Consider the following 21,683-nt stretch of genomic DNA (forward strand, 5'->3'; position numbering starts at 1 on the left):
CCACCCCTGGATTGTTTCCAGGCCTTTAAATATCTAATTTTAACATTAACCGTAGTGTAGATGTATTGGGGTATTAAAACTACTGTAACCAGCAAAGGAATGGTAGAACTTATCTGAGCAGAGGGAGGGGAGAAGGAACCAACCGCAGCATTTTCCTGATGAGGGGCTGAAAGATAGCTGACCTACAGCATGCTGTGGATTACCAAACGCATAGCCATTCGTTCCATTTTCACCTTAATCTAGGATGTGATAAAGAGAAAGTCGTTTTAACCAAATCCTGGCAAAAGAGGCTTGTGTTTTCCAAGCATGGTCAACTGTTTCTGAAAAGTTGTACAAATGTGCCATTGTCATATATTTTTTTCCTGGTACCCTGGACATATATCAAGGCCTGGGATTTTAGGTCCTTGGGAAATGCCCTGACAACTTCAAGTGCCTCCATCAGTCCGGTCAGCCAGCCCACATGTTGCTGTCTATAAAAGTACAGATGTGTATGTGAAAGGGTGTGGGCTAAATGCCCTGTCTGAAAGAACCAAAGGAAGGGCATACAGAGTTCAGCCTGATGTTAGAACGTTATGAAAGTTGTAAAGCCTCACACCTCTTCCCTCTGATTCTGCCCCTTCCCTGCCTCTCTCTCTCCCCCCTCCCCCTCTATATAGACATACACACACACACACCCAAAGTAGCTTTAAAGCCCCATTCTCCAGGGATTGTCCATTTGTTTCCAGAAATATTTTCTCAGTAAATTATCCCTGATGGAGAGGGCTTCCTAGGCTGGCTTCTCCGCTGCTGTGCTGGCTGCCTGACTCCCTTCTAATTTGCTTGTCATGGCCTGTCCTTTAAGGCAGACCCACTTCTCTAATTAGGCATGCTACTTAAAAGCTTTCTGTTCCCTTTTTTTGTAAGAAGGATGAGGAAGGAGAGCTCTGATGGCTTTCGGGGAGCTTCTTTATTCTATCTATATCAAACAGTGTGGCGTTCATACTGTCTCATAACTTGCCTGTGTTATGTTCAAAGTAAGAAAAAGAGCAAGGACATGGTAGGCCCATTGCAGGGACAGGAAAGTGCAATTGTAACAGGTGATGAAGAGAGGGCAGAACTGCTAAATTCCTGCTTTTTCTTAGTCTTCTCTTGTGAGGGAAACGGCGTTGAAACATGGCAGAATCAGAATACATGATGAGGGAAGGGAATTTATTTATTTATCTTTCAACTTTCTACCCCGCTCGAACCCCCAGGGGGTCTCTGAGCGGCTTACAGTTAATTGCTTATCCCTACCTATGGCCACATATGCTGGGGATGGGGACTGCCCTACCGGCACCCTAAGCAGCCTAAGATCAGCATAGGGGGTAGTACATAAACACCTAGCTTCTTTAAATGAAACTAAGGCCTCGGGGCCAGATGAACTGCATCCAAGGGTACTAAAAGAACTTGCGGATGTAATTTCTGAGCCTATTTTTGAGAATTCTTGGAGAACAGGTGAGGTGCCAGAAGATTGGAGGCGGGCAAATGTTGTCCCCATCTTCAAGAAGGGGGAAAAGGAGGATCCGGGTGACTACTTGACGTCTATATCTGAGACAGTTTTAGAACAAATCATCAAACAGACAGTCCTAGAGCATTTAGAAAGGACATTGTGATTACTAAGAGCCACCATGGGTTTCTCAAGAACAACTCATGTCAGACTAACCTTATCTCTTTTTTTTTAGAAAGTTACTACATTGCTGGATCAGGGGAATGCTGTAGACATAGTTTATCTTGATTTCAGTAAGGCTTTTGATAAGGTTCCATATAACATTCTTGTTGATAAATTGGTAAAATGTGGTTTGGATCCTTTGTTTGTTGTGTGGATCTGTAACTGATTGACAGATCACACCCAAAGAGTGTTTGTGAATGGTTCCTCATCCTCTTAAGAGAGGAGTGACAAATGGAGTGCCTCAAGGATCTGTGCTGGAACTTGTTTTGTTCAACATCTTTATCAATGATTTGGATGAAGGGATAGAGGGAATGCTTATTAAAGTTGCAGATGATACTAAATTGAGAGGGGTAGCAAATATGGTAGAAGACGGAGTCAGGATACAGGATGATCTGACAGGCTGGAAAACTGGGCTAAAAGAAATTTAATAAATTTCAGTGGGGATAAATATAAAGTTCTGCATTTAGGTAGGAAAAACCAAATGCATAATTATAGGTTGGGTCTGACTTCTCTTGGCGGTAGTCTGTGCGAAAAGGATCTAGGGGTCTTAGTAGATCATACACTGAACATGAGTCGGCTGTAGCTAAAAAGGCAAATGCGATTTTGGGCTGTATCAACAGAAGTATAGTGTTCAAATTGCATGAAGTGATGGTACCGCTTTACTGTGCTCTGGTTAGACCTCACCTAGAGTATTGTGTTCAGTTTTGGACACCACAGTTTAAGAATGATATAGACAAGCTGGAACGTGTCCAGAGGAGGGCAACGAAGACAGTGAGGGGCCTGGAGACCAAGTCCTATGAGGAAAGGTTGAAGGAGCTGGGAATGTTTAGCCTGGAGAGGAGACAACTGAGTGGTGATAACGATAACAAGCATGGACGGCTTCAAAAGGGATTTAAAGCATATGGAGCAGAGGTCCATCAGTGGCTATTAGCCACAAGGTATAGATAGGGACTCTAGGGCAAGTGATGCTCTGTCTTCTTGGTGCTTGGGGGGGGGGTGTCAACAGTGGGAGGGCTTCTAATGTCCTGGCCCCATTGGTGGACCTCCTGAGGGCACCTGGTATTTCTGGCCACTGTGTGATACAGAGTGTTGGACTGGATGGGCCTTTGGCCTGATCCAACATTGGCGTCTCTTATGTTCTTATAACCATTTTCAAGTACTTGAAGGGCTGTCATATAGAGGATGGTACAGAGTTGTTTTTTGTTGCCCCAGAAGGTCGGACCACAACCAATGGATTTTCAGCTAAACATTAGGAAGAACTTCCTGACAGAGTGGTTCCTCAGTGGAACAGGCTTTCTCGGGAGGTGGTGGGCTCTCCTTTGGAGGTTTTCAAACAGAGGCTAGATGGCCATCTGACAGCAATGCTGATTGTGTGAACTTAGGCAGATCATGAGAAGGAGGCCAGGAAGGATTGTCTCAGTGCTTCGTTCTCGTGGCCCTTTCTTACACACCCAGGGAAGTGCTAATTGCCACTTTGGGGCCAGGAACCAATTTTTCTCCAGGCCAGTTTGGCCAGGGATCCTGGAGGGGTTTTTTGCCATCTTCTGGGCATGGAGCAGGGGCCACTGGGGGTATGGGGGGGGAGGTATTTGTGAATTTCCTGCCTTGTGCAGGGGGTTGGACTAGATGACCCTGGAGATCCCTTCCGTGATTCCACCAGGTATTGCACTATTTATTTTATTTATTTATTTAACTTTTACACCGCTCTCCCCGCCAAGGCAGGCTCAGGGCGGCTTACATAAAACCAATAAAACAATATACATCTCAGTGTAAAAATCCATAATAAACAATTTAAACAGTTCATATAATGATGGCGGTGCGATATCATAAAATGCATTTAAGAACACATTCAGTGGTGCTACCACTCTAGGTAACCTCTAGTTCTAGGTTGCTGTCAAACTTACTTTCACAGACTTCAGGCTGGGGTGCCCAGCGTTTTGCCCAGCATCAGTTTCTGGCTTGTGAATTGTTTGTCAAGAATGCCGGCCTGACTGTTGTAATTGCTGGATAGATTAAGTTGCTAAATTCTTCTGCTTGGCGGTAAATTAGTTATGTACCCAATCCGACCACAGTGACCTTAGTTACATCAGCTAAATAGTAGATCTGGTTACTTTTTTAAAAAAAACAATTATTATTTTTTTGAGCTTCAGAGAGTTGTCATTTATTTATTGGCAGTAAAGCTATTCATTGTTCTCATGGAGCTGGTGCAGAGCTCTGAGTAGCGTGTACTTGGCTGGGGTCTTCCAAAGAGACTATATTGCGTCACAAAGGCCAAAATTTAATAGGGTAATCCAGGACATTTGGTTAAATTGCTTTGTTTGGTTGTTTTTTTAGTTAAATGCAAATAGAGTGATTCGATGCTGTCATGTGTTTCTTGTGAACAGGGTCTTGTATGATCTTTGCCAAATGTTCCCTGAAGCTGCGAGTAATCATGTGAAACTTGTCCTTCAAGATGCTGCTCATGACATGGAAGAAATCCTAGAAACGAGAGGCCGTGCACCATTTCCAGGGCTGGACATGGTAAATGACCAGAAAATTGAGAAAAATAAATTCACTTGTTTTATTCTGAAAGAGGCACCAATATGCTGGAAATGAGAATCATTTTTGATCCTAAACCAGATGGCAAAAAAGCTGAAAGCCATGTTCACCTTAAAATACGAATGTATTTGTATTTAGATGACGTATTTAGATGCTGTGCAGTTACATCCCCCTACAACTGCCTGTACCGTTACAGGACCCTGCTGATGTGATGTTTCCTTTTAATGATGCTCCCATGGCCTGCTTCTGTTCATCTGAATACAGTAACTTTTCTATCTCCAAAGAGGCCCACGTTGGCTGGTCTTACTGGTGAAGGACACCTTGGTTTCATGAATGACATGGGCTATCCACAGAACAGTCCAGCATAATAGACCACACCCAACAGCAGGAACTCATTAGCATAATAAGCAACACCCCTGATAGCACAGCTCATTAGCATATTAGGCCATACCCCATGCCTTCCCTTGGCAAGCTGGCCCTTGGACAGGCCGGGGAAGGCACGGGGAGGCATTTAAATGTCTCCCTGATCCAGCCCCCCCCCCCGGCCTGCCCACCTCGGGGGTTGGTCTCCAGGCCTTCCCTCTGTAGCTACACATGCAGAGGTTTTGGCTGTAGTGGGCGTGGCCAACTCTGAAGCCAGCCGGAACTCCGTTCCTGTGCGTTCCTGCCCAGAAATAGCCCTGCGGCTTAACACTGCATATGTTCTTGGGCATCCAGTAATCTCAAATGGACTTGGGTCCAGTTCAGAATCCCCTGCTGTGCAGTTGTGTCCCATGCCATCCTAATGACATATGGAAGCAGGAGCGGGCATGGGAATAGCTATGTAACTTGAGCTCAGCCCCTGTTCTGTGTGCCGATGTTACCGGGGGGGGGGAGGCTGGGCTCAGGGCTGCAGGAAGGGGGGCTCGGGGCTCTCTTGCTGCAGGGATAATGGGGCCTTGCCATCCAGCTGAAAACAACTTATTCAAGCAGCCAGTGGATGTACATTGCTGTGGTGATTGACAACTGGCTCTGTGTCTTTCAGCTTATATATTTGAAAATCGTTGCGATACTTTTTCCAACCTCTGATTACTGGCATCCTGTGGTAACACCATCAATGGTTTATATGAGCCAGCTCCTTACAAAGGTATGTCAGCAGTATTATTAAGGACACAGAATTGATACTTTCTGCAATAAACTAATTAAAAACGTTATTGAAACTGTAGTTAAGATTCTGCCTTAAAAGCAGGTCAAGCGACTTTATAGCATCTGAATGAGAGGGGCTCTGCTTCGTCTGGGAGGGCACAGCAATTCCTGAGCTGGAACGTCTCAGCAAAACCCTGCAAGACCTTCCACCTGGATTGTGGAGGCCAGACTGGGTCTGGGGAAGTGTCATTGGAGAGGGGGATTTTTGCAGAGTGCTGGTGTTGTCATTTACCCTGAGCTTTTGCAACCAAATAATCAAATCCATCCAGTTTTCTCCCAGTATTCTTCATTAGAGAGGGGGAAGCCCCTCCATTGTTTTGTGCTTGGGACTGTTGGGGTCCTTGTAAGGGTGGGACTGGGGGGGGGGAACGCCTGTGATCAGCATCTTCTAGAATGGAAGCAAGGAGGAGTCTGCAGGGAGCAGCCTGCTTTGGAGCAAAGGGGCACACACAGGTGCTGAGTCCAGATGGGTGTCAGGCCCTTTGTGTGCTCATTCTGTATCAGACTAAGCCTCGTGCAGTTTTTTGAGGGTCTAAATCTCTGCAGAGTCTTTGAGAGGCTGTGGTCATTACCAAGGATGTTCACTGTTCTCAGCTTGTTCATTTCCCTGCCAAGAGAAAAGAGCAAACTCGTAGATATGCACACTGTTTACTGTTTATGTACAAGATATGTAAGACTGTTATGTGATGCTTCACCTTCTTTCACATACCATGGAGCTGTGAAACTGCCTTTGATTTACTTCACACGCATGCAGGGACTGGTACCCTGGGGCTTCCTCTCTCGGAAGCTCTGTGCAGCTTCTCGCAGGCACTCAGATTTACTCATTTTACCTACAGTGGTGATGGACTTGTTCAGCAAAGGCTTCGGTGCTCTTAATAACAGCTTCCATGGCTATAATGTCTATGTATCTTCTTAATACCTTTTCCTGGACTCTCAAGCACTTTAATGGAATGTTTCTCACCATTTAGGGAGGGTAAAAATTTAATGTTTTAAGTGTGTTCAAATCCCGGCAAGCTTGTAAAACCTTTTGAATGGTTGCTGAAAACTTGCTAATTACCATAGATTGCTGATTTGTCATTTTCTTTGTTCATTAATTAAGTGGTTGTTTTGTAGTGTCCAGTGACAACCCTGCAAGACGTTGTTAAAGGATTGTTTGTTTGCTGTCTCTTCCTGCAATATGTATCTGTGTCTCAAAGATTCATCCCTGAACTTGTCAACTTCCTCTTGAGAATTCTTCACACGGCTGTGCCTAGCAGAGGAGTCCAAGGTAATGTTGTTAGTGCTGGTAAGCATAAAGGAGTGTCTGCTTTCCTATTCCATTCTTAAGTGCAACAGAAATAAATACCTAGGCCATATGTGCGTGTGTGTGTGTGTCTGTCTGTCTGTCTCTGCCTGCCTCCTCATTTGAAAAGTGACCAAGTTAACTACTATGGTGTGACTCTCCTAAACACAAGTTGAGACAAATGAGAGGAATATGTGAAGATTTTGCGCCTGCTGCTTCCCATCCTGATCATCACATAAGCATTGTCTACATTCCCTGATAATCTAAAGTGTATGAATTTAATCAGTCCCATTTGACTGATCTGTTAAATTCAAGGGCTTCAGCTTAGTTGTATTGTAAATCTACCTAAAAACAAGGACGGATGCAGCACTGAATGGTATCAAAAATGGTTTTCCATACCAGAGCAATGCAGAATCACTGCACAGTTGTGAGACGGTAAAGATGACTTAGTGGGGTTTTCCCCCTCATGTTGGGCTAGGTACAGAGTGCCCAGGCTCACTTTATTCCCAGTTCTGTGTGAGAGTTCTCTTCTTCCTTGTTGCTGTCCAGTGGTTTCCCCTCCACATCCCTTGGCGATGATGATTCTAAATCTGTGCCTCTTGACATCAGGATTTGTACAGTGAAAACTAATCATTTGTGTGCATCGTTGTCTTTTAGGTCTGTCTTTGATGCATCCTTTTAGGTCACTAGATAAAAACTGCAGCCTCCTTGTGATCAGTGAGACAGCAGACACAAAGACCTGGCAAAAGCAAAATCTTCCACTCCGTACAGTAATTGGATCAAAAGAAAATAGCAGAACAGAAGTGAATCATCTCAGGTAGGAATAAGAAGTAGCAACTGATGTCAGTCACTTGCTCAGACCACTTTGGAGATGTGTTTGGGATGTGTCAGATCATTTCCATTGGGTCAAAAACAATGGGAGATTTGATTTGTAGACCATCATATATGCCTTATCCTTGTCCTTGTCCTTGTCGGCTTCACAGGCCATTGACAATGCTGGGAGCCCTTTAATCTGTGTTTGACTGTGTTAGACATTCTGAAGAGTCAGACCATTTAAAGTAAACCATTTTTACGCTGGAAGGCCCTCATTATTTCCATCTGGAGAACCTTCTCTGTCAGCAGCAGTCCACGCGAGCACACAGTGCGCAAATGTGCTTTGGATTCTGTCATGCAGCAAACTTGATACCGATACAGGAACCACTCATGTAAACAGATAATCTCTTGTATTGCCATTGCTCCTGCAGAAAGGTGCTGTGTCCTGTTCTTCCTCCTTGAACATATGTTTGCCACAGGGTTGTATTGGGCATAGCAGGGGTCCCCCAGCATGGTTCCCCCGGGTGCCAGGGTGCCCACTGACACTTTGCTAGTGCCCCCGCCAAGTGTTTTTCGTCAGTGGGCTGGGCCATGTAGGCTAAGCTCCCTCTAAGCGGTGGAGTCTTGTGAGCCAAAATTCAACTCTGTGAGCAACTGGCATTAAAGTTGTGAGTGAGCAATTTGGCTACTGCATAAATCAGTTCACTTTGGAGCCATCCTTCCTGACCTAAGACAAAAATGTGTGAGCCAGAGGCTAAAAAACTGTGAGCTAGCTCACACTAACTCAGCTTAGAGGGAACGCTGCATGTAGCTCTCCAGTGAGGCTCCTGATCAATTGCTGGCGATTTGATTGGCTGTGCTGATTTTTTTAAAATGTAGCTTTGGCAGCAGCTGCCACCACGGCACAAGGAGCTGCCCTGTGTTATTGAAGTTTAGCAGCTTCAATAATTTGTTCGCTGGTCCCACCTCCTGTGGCAGCCATTTTTTTGCTGCATCCACCCTACTTTGGCAGTATTCCAGATGCACCCACAGGCTCAAGAATGTTGGGGACCCCGGGGTATGTGATCAGGCAGCAGCTGAGTGGAAGGATTCCCTCACTGAGATTCTGAAATAATTGGGAAGCTGGCTGGGAAGGTACAGGCGGGTCCTGTGCGCGGGCGCAACCTTGTCCCTCTGGCTGCTGGTGGTGAGGGACATTTGTCTCTTGCATGCGTTGCCACTGCTGCCACTGCCACAGCGAGGCCCTGTGTCTTCAGGGCACATCCAGTCACAGCATATTGGGGCAGGGACTCCCTGGGGACCAGATCCATTCGCCCTGCAGTTCTACAGCTTCACTCGGGAGATTGCAGTTTGTGCTTCAACTTCTGACGGGGCTGTTTTGCAGGCTGTCCTGCATAGACATGTGCCTGAATCTTGTTAAAAGATGTGCTGTTCTGTATGGATCGCTCCCATCCTTCCAGGAAGTAATGAAGCCCATCCAACTACTGCTCAGTCAGCATGTGCCAGTGAGTGCGTACCCTGCACAGTTACAGGTAAGGGAGAGCTGCCAGTTATGGCAAAAAGAAGTCTGCGTCTCTAAAGAGAATTTGGCTGCTTTAACTGGTCTGGCGTCTTCTTCTTTTCCAGAGCCTCACATTCCTCCCTCTCAGACAGCTTGTGGGGAGGAGGGGTGATGCATGCACTCATACTGAGCTTCTTTTCTAGGGCCCCATATGGGCTTCTAGGGGCTGAAAGCATGAGCATTTGTGGGCCTAGTCACAGTTTCTCTCAGTCTTTAAAGCAGATTTCTCTTTAAAAAGACAGGAGGACGCAGGATTCAGAGGACAAATTCTTTGCCTAAAATTCTAGTTGAGATTCCAGCTGAAGTCTTGCAAAACATGGTGTGAAAATCCATGGGCATTAAATGGATTGGATTGTGGAACAGGTGGCTAGAAACAGTTCTGTGTGCTCTGGACCTCTGTGCAATGCCACAGAAATGTAAACCCAAGAAAATACTTTGTAGTGAGTCTCCAAAACGATACTTTTTAAGCCTATTTGCTAATTGTAGCAAAAAGTACCATTGTGGAAAGATGGATCAGCTGGCTTGGAGCCTCTTAAGGGCAGGTGGTTGAGCTTACCTCGCCTGTGGCCTTTGATTACTCCTCTCCAAGTACTTGTATTGACTGCCTGCTTGCTGTTTATAAGCTATCCAGGTGTGGAGTTTGAAACAGGTCCAGATGTCCAGTTGGGTATTTTAATTGCACAGTACACTTGAAGCATTGTAGCTTTCTTGGTTTTTGCTGGGCTAACGTTTTGCCTTTTATTTTAAGGAGTTCCACAACAGCATTCTATCGCAGCTGGAGACCCAAGGACCACCTTATCATCCACTAGTGTGCGAAAAGAGGCCCGGGGGTGAGAAAGTTGGAAGCTGCTTTGGGTCCACATTGGAGCTACAAGTGGGGTATAACTGCAGTAAATAAAAATGTAGTCTTGAATAGGGGGTATAACTGCAGTAAATAAAAATGTAGTCTTGAATAAAACCCTGTAGACACGAATCACTAATTTAAGAACAAAAGTTGAATTGATCTTTTTTCGTGCATGGTGCCAAGGTTGTGTCAGCTACATCAAATTGTAAGGAAAAATGGGTAAGATATTTTTATTATGTTGTTTATAGTCCTCCTTTCTCACAGGGACTCAAGGTGGGTGACACATCCTGAGTCAGCACAGTCAAGAAAATGAGACATTCAGTAAACCAAATGCATTAGGGTCTTAGAAGTCTGGAGCCACCAGAAAGAACCGAAGCATAGCTTGAGTATTCACGTGACACATTCAGTGGTACAGGAATTGCATAAATAGGATCCTACTTGCCATGAGCTGCACACAGCAGTATAGATCACTGCCTCTAATCATTGAGAGCCAGTTTGGTGTAGTGGTTAAGTGTGCAGACTCTAATCTGGGAGAACCGGGTTTGATTCCCCACTCCTCCACTTGCACCTGCTGATGTGACCTTGGGTCAGTCACAAGCTCTGGCACAGGTGTTCCTGAAAGAGCAGTCTCTGTCTGAGTTCTCTCAGCCCCGCCCACCTCACAGGGAGTCTGTTGTGGGGAGGGGAAGGAAAAGGAGTTTGTAAGCCGCTCTGAGACTCCAAGTGAAGGGCGGGGTATAAATCCAATCTCTTCTTCTTCTTTATCCCGGCGAGCTTGTAAAACCATTTTGTACATACAGAATTAAGGGCAGATTCTGACATTCTATTTACAGGATGGATGGGCCCATTCTGCATGCAGCTGTAACATTTGAATACCTGTGAAATATTTTCTTTTCTTTTTTTTAGAATGAGTGAGATGCTTCTTAAAGCAAGGGTTTTCACACTCAAAAGGTATAGCATGGAAAGTCTGAGGAATTTTTCATTTTTCCAGTGGCCAAAATCCAGGCATTATCAGGAGGTCCACCATTCTTTTTGAATGAGGAAAATCTTATCTTCCAGAACATTTCACTCGTTCCAAATGTACAGAAAGAAAAAGTCTCTATTTTTCCAATAGAAAAATTGGGAAGTTTGGGGGAGCACTGGAAAAAACTCATAGCTATATAGAGCAATTTCTAGCAGGTTTTGTTTATAGGTAAATAATTTTGGCAACAACTAATATGCTATAATGTGTTCAGTGATAGTATACCATTAGAGTTCAGTTTTGTAAATGTAACAAAAGTTTAAATTAATGTCCAAACGTGTTGGGTGCCCTGCCTGTTGTGACTGATGAAATAATACACTTCCTGTTGCTTACTAGAAAATTTGTTTTCTGCCTTCAACTTTTGCTCCCACCAATCAGTTAGTGAAAATGAGAGATAAATATGCCACAGTAGCATAAAGTGCAGCAACGTGTAACATGTAACTCTCTCAAGTCTTGGATATGTTTGCAATTTTTGTGTAGAACAGAGAGAGTCCCTAAATATAAGTAGTACCATTTTATATGCTAAATAAAACAGTGTCAGCTATGCTGCCATGATGTTTGTGGGGTAGGTTCATTTGCTTGACCTGTGTACCAGCCGTTGCTGCATTCCTTCTGTGCTTCTGTAGTGCTTTATTATCAATGACCTTGGAGACTGCCGGTGTGGTGTCTGGGCATCATGTAACCGTGGGATCACATTCGATTCCCAGCTTCGGCTCTAACGGTCTGGGGCCCCTTCTCCCGCATGCGGGAGTCAGGCCAATTGGCCTATGGATGGGTGTGTGTGCATACGAATACCCTATATCCCATTGTGCTTGTAGAAACGTCGCCATTCTTAACAGTGACCATGTTACTGCATCTATAGCTCTGCTATAAAGTATACTTTCTGACAAGCGTGTACTCAGTTGTTGGCTGTGGAACCTGACATTCTGTTAAGAATCCTCATTCTCTATCTACGAGACTCTCTCTACCCGAGATGAGCGACGAAGAGGAGAAACTTGTTCCCTCGGAGGAGGGGAGCCCAATCCCCTCAATGGGAACTGAAATTCCCGCTACCCAGATGACTAGCAGTAACAACCACACCGCCGGTGACAGTACCTATTAAGGGCACGGGAACCGTACCGAAGACGACGTCGACCCATCTGTTCCTGATCCCTCCGATCCGAGACATCCGCCCAGACCGGGGTATCGGCCGAGCTCCTGGTGGAGCCAGTTTAACCCGGAGTCCACAGCAGAGACATATATGCTCACGCAGGGGCCCCGGAGAGACTGCCGGTTCGACCTGGGTTTTACATCCGCCAGAGGTTTCCCCTCATTTGGGGGACCTCTGGAGCCACCATCTGGAACTTGGGTGACGGAGCGATCCAAGGCGAGGAGTGGCCGCGTGTCCCCGGACGAGGAAGTAGCCCATCGGTTGGAGGTGGCGGACTGGGAGAGGCGCCAGCTACAATGGGAGATGGAGGAAGTCATCTAGGCGATCCCTCAGTTGGTGATCCAAGCCATAAGGGCTGAGCAGGATGCCCAACCGGCGGCGCTGGTGATTCCCCCTGCGCAACCGGCTCCCCCACTACCACCTCGGCCAGCAGATGTGCCCGGCCAGGCAGCCCAAGAGGTCTCCTGCACCACCACCCGAAGGACCTGATCAAAGCCACGTTCGACGGTGATCCAGAGGAACTGTCGTATTTTGTGGTTCAAGTGATGAAATTTGTGGAAAGGTCGGACCACCTCTTCCCGGACGACAGCAGCCGAGTGGATGTGGTCACTGCCCACTTGCGGGGACCGGCCGCGGCTTGGTATGTGGGGCTGCACAGCGCGAGGGGTCCGGAGCTGGTGAACTTGGATGCTTTCATGTGGGCGTTGTGTGCCCAGTTTGAGGACCAGAATGCTGGGCCCAAAGAGAATATTCTTACCCTGAAGCAAAGGAAGCGGTCGGTGAGAGAATACTCCTCGGAGTTTAAGCTGCACGTGGCCAAAGTCCAAAATTTGGCTGAAGCCTGAGATCCGAGAAACGGTTTTACGTGCTGTAGACCCAGTCTCCTTGCCAGCGTGGATGCAAGAGGCGGAGAGCGCGGAGACTCGCCTGAACACCCTGCGCCTGGACATCGCAACAGCGGGGGGTAAGCCTACTCCTCCCCAGCAGAAATGGAAATCTGTGCACCCCGTCGAGTCTACTCGAGAGCAACAGATAAGACAGGGGCTGTGCCTAAAGTGTGGAGAACGGGGCCATTTCGCTGCCAATTGTGGGGGAGCCGGGGGGGGGGAAACAACCTGAGCCCGCGAACGCACCCTGCCACCCCAACAAAGAAGCCGACGGGGAAACCAAAATTCGCCAAGGTGCTTCAGGTAACCCCGGAGGAACTCGGGGACGAGTCCAGCGAGGAGGATGGCAACGAACCGGCGGGAAAGGGCCAGGTCCTGCTGTGAGAGGCGCGGAGCAGCAGGGCACAATCCCGGAGGCGCCAAAAGCAGTGAGCAGCTACCCCCCTCTATTTTCCATGACTGTGACTCTCATTAACCCGACTCTGGGCACGCATATTCGTGTGAGATCCCTTATTGACTCGGGGTGCAGGAGGGACCTCATTAACCCATCATTAATAAGGGGATTGGAAGCGGGGGTGGTGAAGCTGCAAGACCCCTTGATTTTCACCCAAATGGATGGATCAACCATGAAAGAACCTTGTGAGTTTGAGACTGTCCCATTGCGGGTCGGGCCAGGGGATCACTGGGAAGAAAGGTCGTTTGTGATCACCCCAGCCGCCAGGTTCCCGCTCGTCTTAGGGGACCCCTGGCTGCATGGACATGACCCGTATATCCTGTGGGACGAAGGGAAGGTGCAATTCATCTCTCCCCAGTGTAACTTGCACCGGTGGAACCTGCAGTGGGTTCTGCAGCCGATAGTAGAAAACCCTAGAGTTTGCTTAGCCCAAGACGAGCTGCTATCCATCCCCCCACACACACACGAATACCGGGACTTGGCTAGGGTTTTCGAAGAAGAGGAAGCGGATGAGCTCCCACCCCATAGACACCCGGATTGCAGCATTGAAATACTGCTGGGCCACAAACTGCCCAAGGGGCGCATTTATGCAATGGGCCCGGTCGAGAAGGATGAACTACGTAAGTTTATCGACAAGAATGTAGCCAGGGCTTTCATCTGACGGGCCTCCTCCCCATTTGTGGCCCCAGTTCTGGTCTGGAAAAAAAAAGAATGGGGGCTTGAGGTTGTGTACTGACTATCGGGGGGTTAAACGCGGTGTCATCGACCAATGCCTACCCCTTGTCTCTGATCAAAAATGTGTTAGCTGAAGCGGCTAAAGGAAAGATCTTTTTGAAGTTGGATCTCCGGGATGCCTACTTCTGGGTCCGCATACGGGAGGGGGATGAGCAGAAGACTGCCTTTAACATGCCCCTGGGCCAGTTTGAATACTGCATAATGCCCTTCGGTCCTCAGGGGGCTCTGGGGGTCTTCATGAACCTGATCAACGAGGTGTTGCATGACCATTTGTTTAAGGGGGGTATTGTTTACCTGGATGATATCTTGCTGTACTCCCCCGACTTGCCTTCACATGTGAAATTGGTGAGGGAGGTTCTAACCAGGTTGCACAAGCACAAACTGTTTGTGAAACTCTCCAAGTGTGAGTTTCACAAGTCACACATTTATTTCCTGGGATATCGAATATCCGACAAGAGGCTGGAAATGGACCCGGGGAAGGTGCGGATGTACTGGGATGGGAAACCCTCTGCATCTGCTGCCAATTATAATCCTTCCTCGGTTTTTCGAACTTTTACAGAAATTTTCTGCCCAACTATGCCCGGATCAGTTTGCCTCTCACTGACTTATTAAAAACAAAAGGGAAAGGCCCGGGGGCAACCCTGGCCTTGAGTAAAGAGTACCGGGAAGCATTCAAACGCCTCAAAGCACGTCAGAGCCCGTCCTTGCCCACCCCAATGAAAATAAAAAATTTATCGTTCAATTGGACGTGTTGGACGTGGCCATGGGGTGTGTGTGTGTGCGCGCAATCCTCCAAGAGGGAGAGGATGGATTGCTACATCCCTTAGCACACGTGTTGAGAAAGTTCAATGAAACGGAGCGTAACTGGTCGGTGTGGGAGAAAGAGGCGGGGCCGATCTACCTCGCGCTGGCTACCTGGCGGCATTGGCTGGAGGGAGTGCGGGTTCCTTTTGAGGTGTGGACTGATCACAAGAACTTGGAAATGTAAAAATGCCACGAAGCCTCAACGCTAAACAGCTCAGGTGGGCCGATTTCTTTTCCAAGTTCCAGTTTACACTTCACCATTTCCCCAGTTCGGTGAATTCCCTCGCTGACGCCCTATCCCGCCTCCCACAACACGACAGCCAACAGGAGGTCATCTTGGACTCGGTGTTCACGCCCTCCCATCTGGGCAGGGCGGTGACTACACATAGCCTGGCAGGCCCATCCTCAACCCCTCCGGTACCGGCATAAAAATAAAAACAAATATCATTCAATTGGACGCGTTGGACGTGGGGTGGTGCAATCCTCCCAAGAGGGAGAGGATTAGCATACGTGTTGAGAAAGTTCAATGAAACGGAGCGTAACTGGTCAGTGTGGGAGAAAGAGGCGGGGCCGATCCGCCTCGTGCTGGCTACCTGGCGGCATTGGCTGGAGGGAGCTATGTTGGTCATTTCCCTCACCACCGGCTGAGGCGGGTGGGAAGACATGGCAGAGTAAATTCGCCTCCGCCTTCTCAGAGGGCGACGGGGGTGGTGGAGGCTGAAGGGAATTTTGAACTCAGGTCCAATGGCTGCTGGTACCGCGGAAACAAACTGTTTGTTCCACTCTCCCTGGGGGGGGGAGTACTGCACACAGTGCACGGCTCGAAGTTGAATGGCCACCCCGGGTTTGTTAAGTCCCTTCAGCTCACGCAACGACAATTCTGGTGGCCGCACATGCGGAAGGATCTATCTTCGTTTGTAAAGTCGTGCCAAATTTGTGCCATGAGTAAACCTCGGCTGGGGAAACCTCCTGGATTGCTGCAACCACATCCGACTCAGAGTCGCCCATGGGAGGTGATTTCCATGGACTTTATTACGGACCTGCCCCTGAGCAAAACTATGTTGGTCATTTGGGTTGTCGTGGATTTATTCTCCAAGCAGGCACACTTTATTCCGTTTACATCCCTACCCATGGTAAAAGCCCTTGCCAAAGCATTTTTACTACACGTAGTCCGTTTGCATATGCTCCCGGCCAAGGTGATATCCGATGGGGGCCCCAATTCGTTTCCCGGTTCTGGGGGGAGCTTATGAAACTGATGGGGGTCGAACGGGCCATGAGCAGTGCCTACCAACCCAAGACTGATGGGCAGACGGAAAGGGTTAACCAGACATTGGAACAATATCTCCGCTGTTTCACCAATTATCAACAAGATGATTGGGTAGATCTGCCCCGGCTGAGTTCTGTTACAATGACACGTGTCATTCCTCTACAGGACTATCCCCTTTTAAAGTGTTGTATGGATATGACAGCCTCCCTGTACCTTTTTTGGAGGGGACCAATGACTTGGGGCCAGGGGATGTGGCTCAATGGTGTCAACAATTACGGAACTCGTAGCCGCTCATTTGCAAGACTTTAACTGTGGCCAAGGAGGCTTATAAGGCTCAGGCTGACAAGAGGAGGGTGGAGGGTTGGGCTCTGCAGCCTGGAGATTCGGTGTATGTGTTTACTAAGAACATCAAAGTCCTACGGCCTAGTCAGAAACTAGGGTGGAAGTACATTGGTCCGTTTAAGGTGAAACAGATCAATGATGTGGCTGTTGACCTAGATCTTCGTAAGAACCTGAGAAATATTCATTCTGTGTTTCGTTTCAACCTGTGCCCCCTCCTATCATGATCGAGGGTGAGGAACATTATGAAATTTCAAAGATCTTGGACTCTAAACGCTAACGGGGGGAATTGTTTTATTTGGTGGAATGGCTTGATTTTTGGACCCCAGGACCTCGAATGGGTGGAAGTAGGGGATATTCAGGCCCCTAGACTGTTGCGCAAGTTCCACCGGGACTTCTCGGACAAACTGGGAGGTCTCCCGGAATGGGCAGGAGAAGAGGGTTTTTGAGAGGGCTTTGAGTCCAGTGGTACCTTTAAGATCAACAAAGTTTAATTCTGGGTATAATAAGAATTAAACTTTGTTGGTCTTAAAGGTGCCACTAGACTCAAGCTTTGTTCTATTGCTTCAGACCAACACGGCGACCCACCTGAATCTATATGCTAAATAAGTTATAAATAAGAAATCTTTTATGTTAAAGAATTTTAAGAAATGACAGGAAAGTAAGAATTGCATCTGTTTCAGGTCTTCCCAACGCTTGTTTTCCCCCAGATAACCAGGATTTCTTTTTTAATGGCTTCAAAATTTCCAGACATTTTCACCGCTCCAGGCAGACCATTGGTCTTTCAGCATTAGTATTGTCAATTCTGCCTGATAACAGCTCTCTAGGGTTTCAGGTGGAGATCTTTCGCATCACCTACTGCTAGTATTGCCAGGTCCCCCGTCCCCCCCAGCCACCAAGAGGGGGGTGGGTTACCAGCTCCAGGCTGGGAAACGCCTGGAGATTTGGGGGCAGAGCCTGGGAGGGACCTCAGTGGGGGGTCCAATTGCCACAGAGGGGCCCCCCCCCCTGTAAGGGATGAGGGCTGAACAAGCCTATAATTTGCTAAGCCCCGATGATTGGGAGGGGGCCATGAGTTTGACAGGACCCATCCTTGGAGGAGGAAGGTAACTGGTGGGGGTAATTGCCGGTAGCTGCAGAGCTCAGTTATCTCAAGGGAGTGGCAGTAGCCCAGGGGAGTAGAGGGTGATTGACTTTCCAGGAAGTACCAGAGTATACTGGGGTGTGGAGCTGATAAGCTGCCTCCGGAGATGCAACTGGTTTCTGTTCTGTGGTGACTTTACTACGGAACTGTCTATGAGGACTTATCATGTAAGAAGTTGCAGCTTCCCTTTTAAGAATTGCTAACTTACCTTCGCATTCAAATGTTTTTCTGCCAACTGCTCATAGGTCGGATGATTTCTGCACTGCATACATCCTGAGTGTTTGAATGTTTTTACTCAGTTAAATGAAACAAGCTTTTTTTAAAATGTATTTGCTGTGTGCCGAGAGTTTCCTGTCTGCTGGCTAGCTGCAAACTTCCCTACTGAAGCGAACCCCAAGGTCAGTTGGACCTGACACAGCCCCTCCAAAGCAATCAGTTTTCTCCAGGGGAAACTGATCTCTGTAGTCTGAAGAGGCGCTGTAATTGCGGAGGATCCCCGGGTGCCGCCTGGAGGCTGGCATCTCTACTTGCTGCTGGATCCTCTTATAGGAGGTTCCACAAAATCCTTGGGATTCAGCCTAGGGACCTTCCGTGTGCAAAGCAGATGCTCTGTCATTGAGCTCTCGTGATGTCTCCGGAATTTGGAAGGCACTGAAGTTCTATTGTAAAAACGTGTTCCAGCAAAGTCTAGCAGAAAAGTGTGTTGATTATGTACTTTGTAATTTCAGCCTTGAATTTGGAAGGAAGCAAGGAAGCAATGAGAAAGAGCAGGAAAGAAAACGACTGATACATAGGCACAAACGTGAACTGAAAGGAGCCGTCCGTGAGATTCGCAGAGATAACCAGTTCCTTGCCAGAATGCAGCTTGCAGAAATCACGGAAAGGTGATGCATGATTGCTTTTAGCTGTGGTTGGTTTCCCTGAGACAATTAAGAGAGAGCACAGTAGATACAGTAGATACAGGTAACCTTGTATCACAATTCTATACAAGGTTTCATGTTTACCTCATCAGGCAGAATAAAAGGAAGCCAAATCTCAGCTATGACTATGCATTAGGGGTGGGCACAAACTGGAAAAATTGAGGTTCCATTGAACTTCTGTGTTGCATGAACCAGTGTGTGCTTCTTCAGGAAGTTCGTGTTTTCAGCCATCACTGTCCCCCTGAGCACTTCGGCCATGGTGTTTGAGGAACCTTCCATTAGACAAGGTGGGAGTGCCCACTGGGCCAGGTCCCCAACCTCCTGGAGCAGGTGGGCACCTTTGGGATGCTGACGTGACCACAGAATGGCTGGCACAGGAAGCAAAGCCAAACCCAAACTGTCAGGGAGGTCATATAGGACTCTGATGGTTGCTCTTCCACAATTTCAAGCAGACGTTCTGTTTAACAGGCTGCCTTTTAGAAATATGTTTTTGCATATTCACCTTCAGTCACACAGTGAAGATCCTTGTGCTGTGGTGGCAAATGCCACTGAAGGTGCTTTTTAAAAATTTGCACAGCCCAGTCAGGTCCCCGATGGCAAATGAGAAGCCCCGCTGAGCAAAAGCCCCCGTTGGCTCCACTTACTTGGTGGACACCAGAGGAAAGGGGTATCGGAAGCCACATTGGGGGACTCCTACAGTAGACCCCATCCACTGGCATTTAATCTGCAGTATGGTATTAATGCCTAAGAATGTTTTGAAGGCCAAGATAGGGCAGGTGTGTGTGGGGGGGGTTTCATATGAGAAGGAAAAACTCTTTCACCATCATTTTCAGGTGGTAGCTGGAAAAATGCCATTCCCATGTATTTTGAATTCATCTTGGTTCCTAAGAGGTTTACTCAACCTGTTATAGAGTTTGATGGTCCCTGTTGGGATTATTTATTATTTTTGGAGGGACTGTGTACATTATGTATTGAATGTATGAACTGTCTCAGATCGGAAATGGAGCGGGGGAGTGCCCATGGATATTCAGAGTCCAGGTGCTGAATGAGGATCCAGCTTAGCTTAAAAACATCGCAGTGTTTCAAATCAAAGCTTTCATTTCTGTTTGTATTTATTTTCAGGGATTCTGAAAGAAAAAGAAAAGTGAAACAACTCTTTGGCAGTCTTGCCGAGCAAGAGGGAAATTGGAAGGCGATGAAGAAAAAGAAGTTCTAAACTTGTGCTGGTTATGTTGTACAGAAGGGAAATGGGGATATTTATATTTGTCATCTGAGTTGGCCAGCAGTAATGCGATAACTTTGCATTGATTTTAAACATGAATGCAGCCATACTAAGGAAGTAAATACAAACTGGACACTATGGAATAAATTACATATGAAATAAAACCTGTTGATACTTGGTGTGTATTTTTTAATTAAACGAACAGCAATTGAGTGAAGGAATGTTGCCACCAGTGTTCCCTCTAAGCTGAGTAAGTGTGAGCTAACTAACAGTTTTTTAGCCTCCGGCTCACTCATCTTTTTCTTAGCCCAGGAAAGATGGCTCCAGAGCAAACTTAATTTATGCGGTAGCCAAATCACTTGCTCACAACTTTAGTGCCAGTAGCTCATAAAGTAGAATTTTTGCTCACAAGACTCCACAGTTTAGAGGGAACATTGGTTGCCACTGGAGTGTTTTGCACATTTTAATCCGTGTCTTCCGTGATGATTTTTCCAAATGGATGTCTGTGTTGGTCCCTAGCAGACAAAAATGACAGGGGAGTCTAGTGGTACTTTAAAAATAAGCTTTGGCACTGAAGTCTTTACACTCCAAATGCAGGGAGGTGTTACAAAGAGAGTTCAATTTAAAACAATATCCGATTAAGAGAGTAATCCCTCCTGTCGGAGAGGATGAGGATCACTTTCCCCTCTGGCAACAGGCAAACGAGGATGACCAGGAAACGCCTCCTGAGTCCCGCGGCGCTTGGAAGACGGCGGCTTCCTTTCACTCCCCGTGGAACCCCTTTCTGCTTTCCTGGGGCGCATCTTTGGGGGGACGGACAGTGGCACGAAGTCTGTCGTCCTCAAGACGAGGTCTGAGTCCCGAGCAATGTTCCCTCTAAGCTATGGAGTCTTGTGAACAAAAATTCTACCTTGTGAGCTACTGGCATTAAAGTTGTGAGCAAGCGATTTGGCTCCTGTATAAATCAGTTTGCTCTGGAGCCCTCCTTCCTGAGCTAAGGCAAAAATGTGTGAGCCGGAGGCTAAAATACTGTGAGCTAGCTCACACTGACTCAGCTTAGAGGGAACACTGGTCACCATAGGTTAGCTGTGACTTCATTTTTTTTAAACCATAATATTTTATTAGATTTTAATTCAGAACATAACAAATAAATACAGGTTCTCAAACAACATTTTAACAATTTTTCATATATATGTCAGTGTGAGCTGTGACTTCATGGCACTTCCCACCACCACCAGTTCCTGTTTTACTCATCATCATCAAGTTTATTATGGTCATAGACCAGTATAATAAAAGACATGGAAATACAGTTACAGGAGCAGTAAAATTATAAAATATATCGGCATCTAAAATTATAAATAGGATCTAAAAACTTTAAAATACAGAAATAATAAAATCAGAATTGTGATCAAAAATTAGGTTTAGGCCTATCTGTCCTTTATCTCTTTCCTAGTTTGGTATGCCAACCAACCAAATTTGGCAACCATCCTAGTCAGCTTTTGATTATCTCCTGCCAGCATAATTGACAAAAGTATCCTTCTATTACGACCTGGAAAGGAGTTAACTATAGGCTTGATCAAAACTTCCCTGATATTATGATATATAAGACAATCGAAAATTACATGTTCCAATGTTTCATCAGATCCCATCCCACATATACAACTTTTCCTCAATGATCTAGTAAATCTGGCCTCCATTATGGCTGAGGGTAAGGCGTTGTATCTTAATAGGGTAAAAATTCTTCTATGATTGCTGATATCTAAATATTTGATGTAAGGTCTCACAGCTATCTTGTTAAGTGAACTTACATCAAATACAGGGCTCCTAATC

The 21,683-nt window shown here is 46.7% G+C and overlaps 1 protein-coding gene across 1 annotated transcript in view; it reads left to right on the forward strand.

The window, feature by feature from the left end:
- Positions 1-19,988, forward strand: part of NOP14 (NOP14 nucleolar protein) — a 55,011-nt gene extending 35,023 nt beyond the window's left edge. The window contains exons 11-20 of the mRNA XM_015420648.1: positions 4,072-4,207; positions 5,250-5,351; positions 6,524-6,677; positions 7,350-7,509; positions 8,890-9,037; positions 9,815-9,888; positions 11,146-11,173; positions 16,930-16,949; positions 18,440-18,595; positions 19,754-19,988. Coding sequence (XP_015276134.1) covers positions 4,072-4,207; positions 5,250-5,351; positions 6,524-6,677; positions 7,350-7,509; positions 8,890-9,037; positions 9,815-9,888; positions 11,146-11,173; positions 16,930-16,949; positions 18,440-18,595; positions 19,754-19,847 — 1,072 coding nt within the window. The 3' untranslated portion in view covers positions 19,848-19,988. The remainder of the gene's footprint in view (positions 1-4,071; positions 4,208-5,249; positions 5,352-6,523; positions 6,678-7,349; positions 7,510-8,889; positions 9,038-9,814; positions 9,889-11,145; positions 11,174-16,929; positions 16,950-18,439; positions 18,596-19,753) is intronic.
- The last annotated feature ends 1,695 nt before the right edge of the window (positions 19,989-21,683 follow it).

Source organism: Gekko japonicus, unplaced genomic scaffold (genome assembly GCF_001447785.1).
Source record: "Gekko japonicus isolate JY-2015 unplaced genomic scaffold, Gekko_japonicus_V1.1 scaffold1162, whole genome shotgun sequence".
Classification (NCBI taxonomy): domain Eukaryota; kingdom Metazoa; phylum Chordata; class Lepidosauria; order Squamata; family Gekkonidae; genus Gekko; species Gekko japonicus.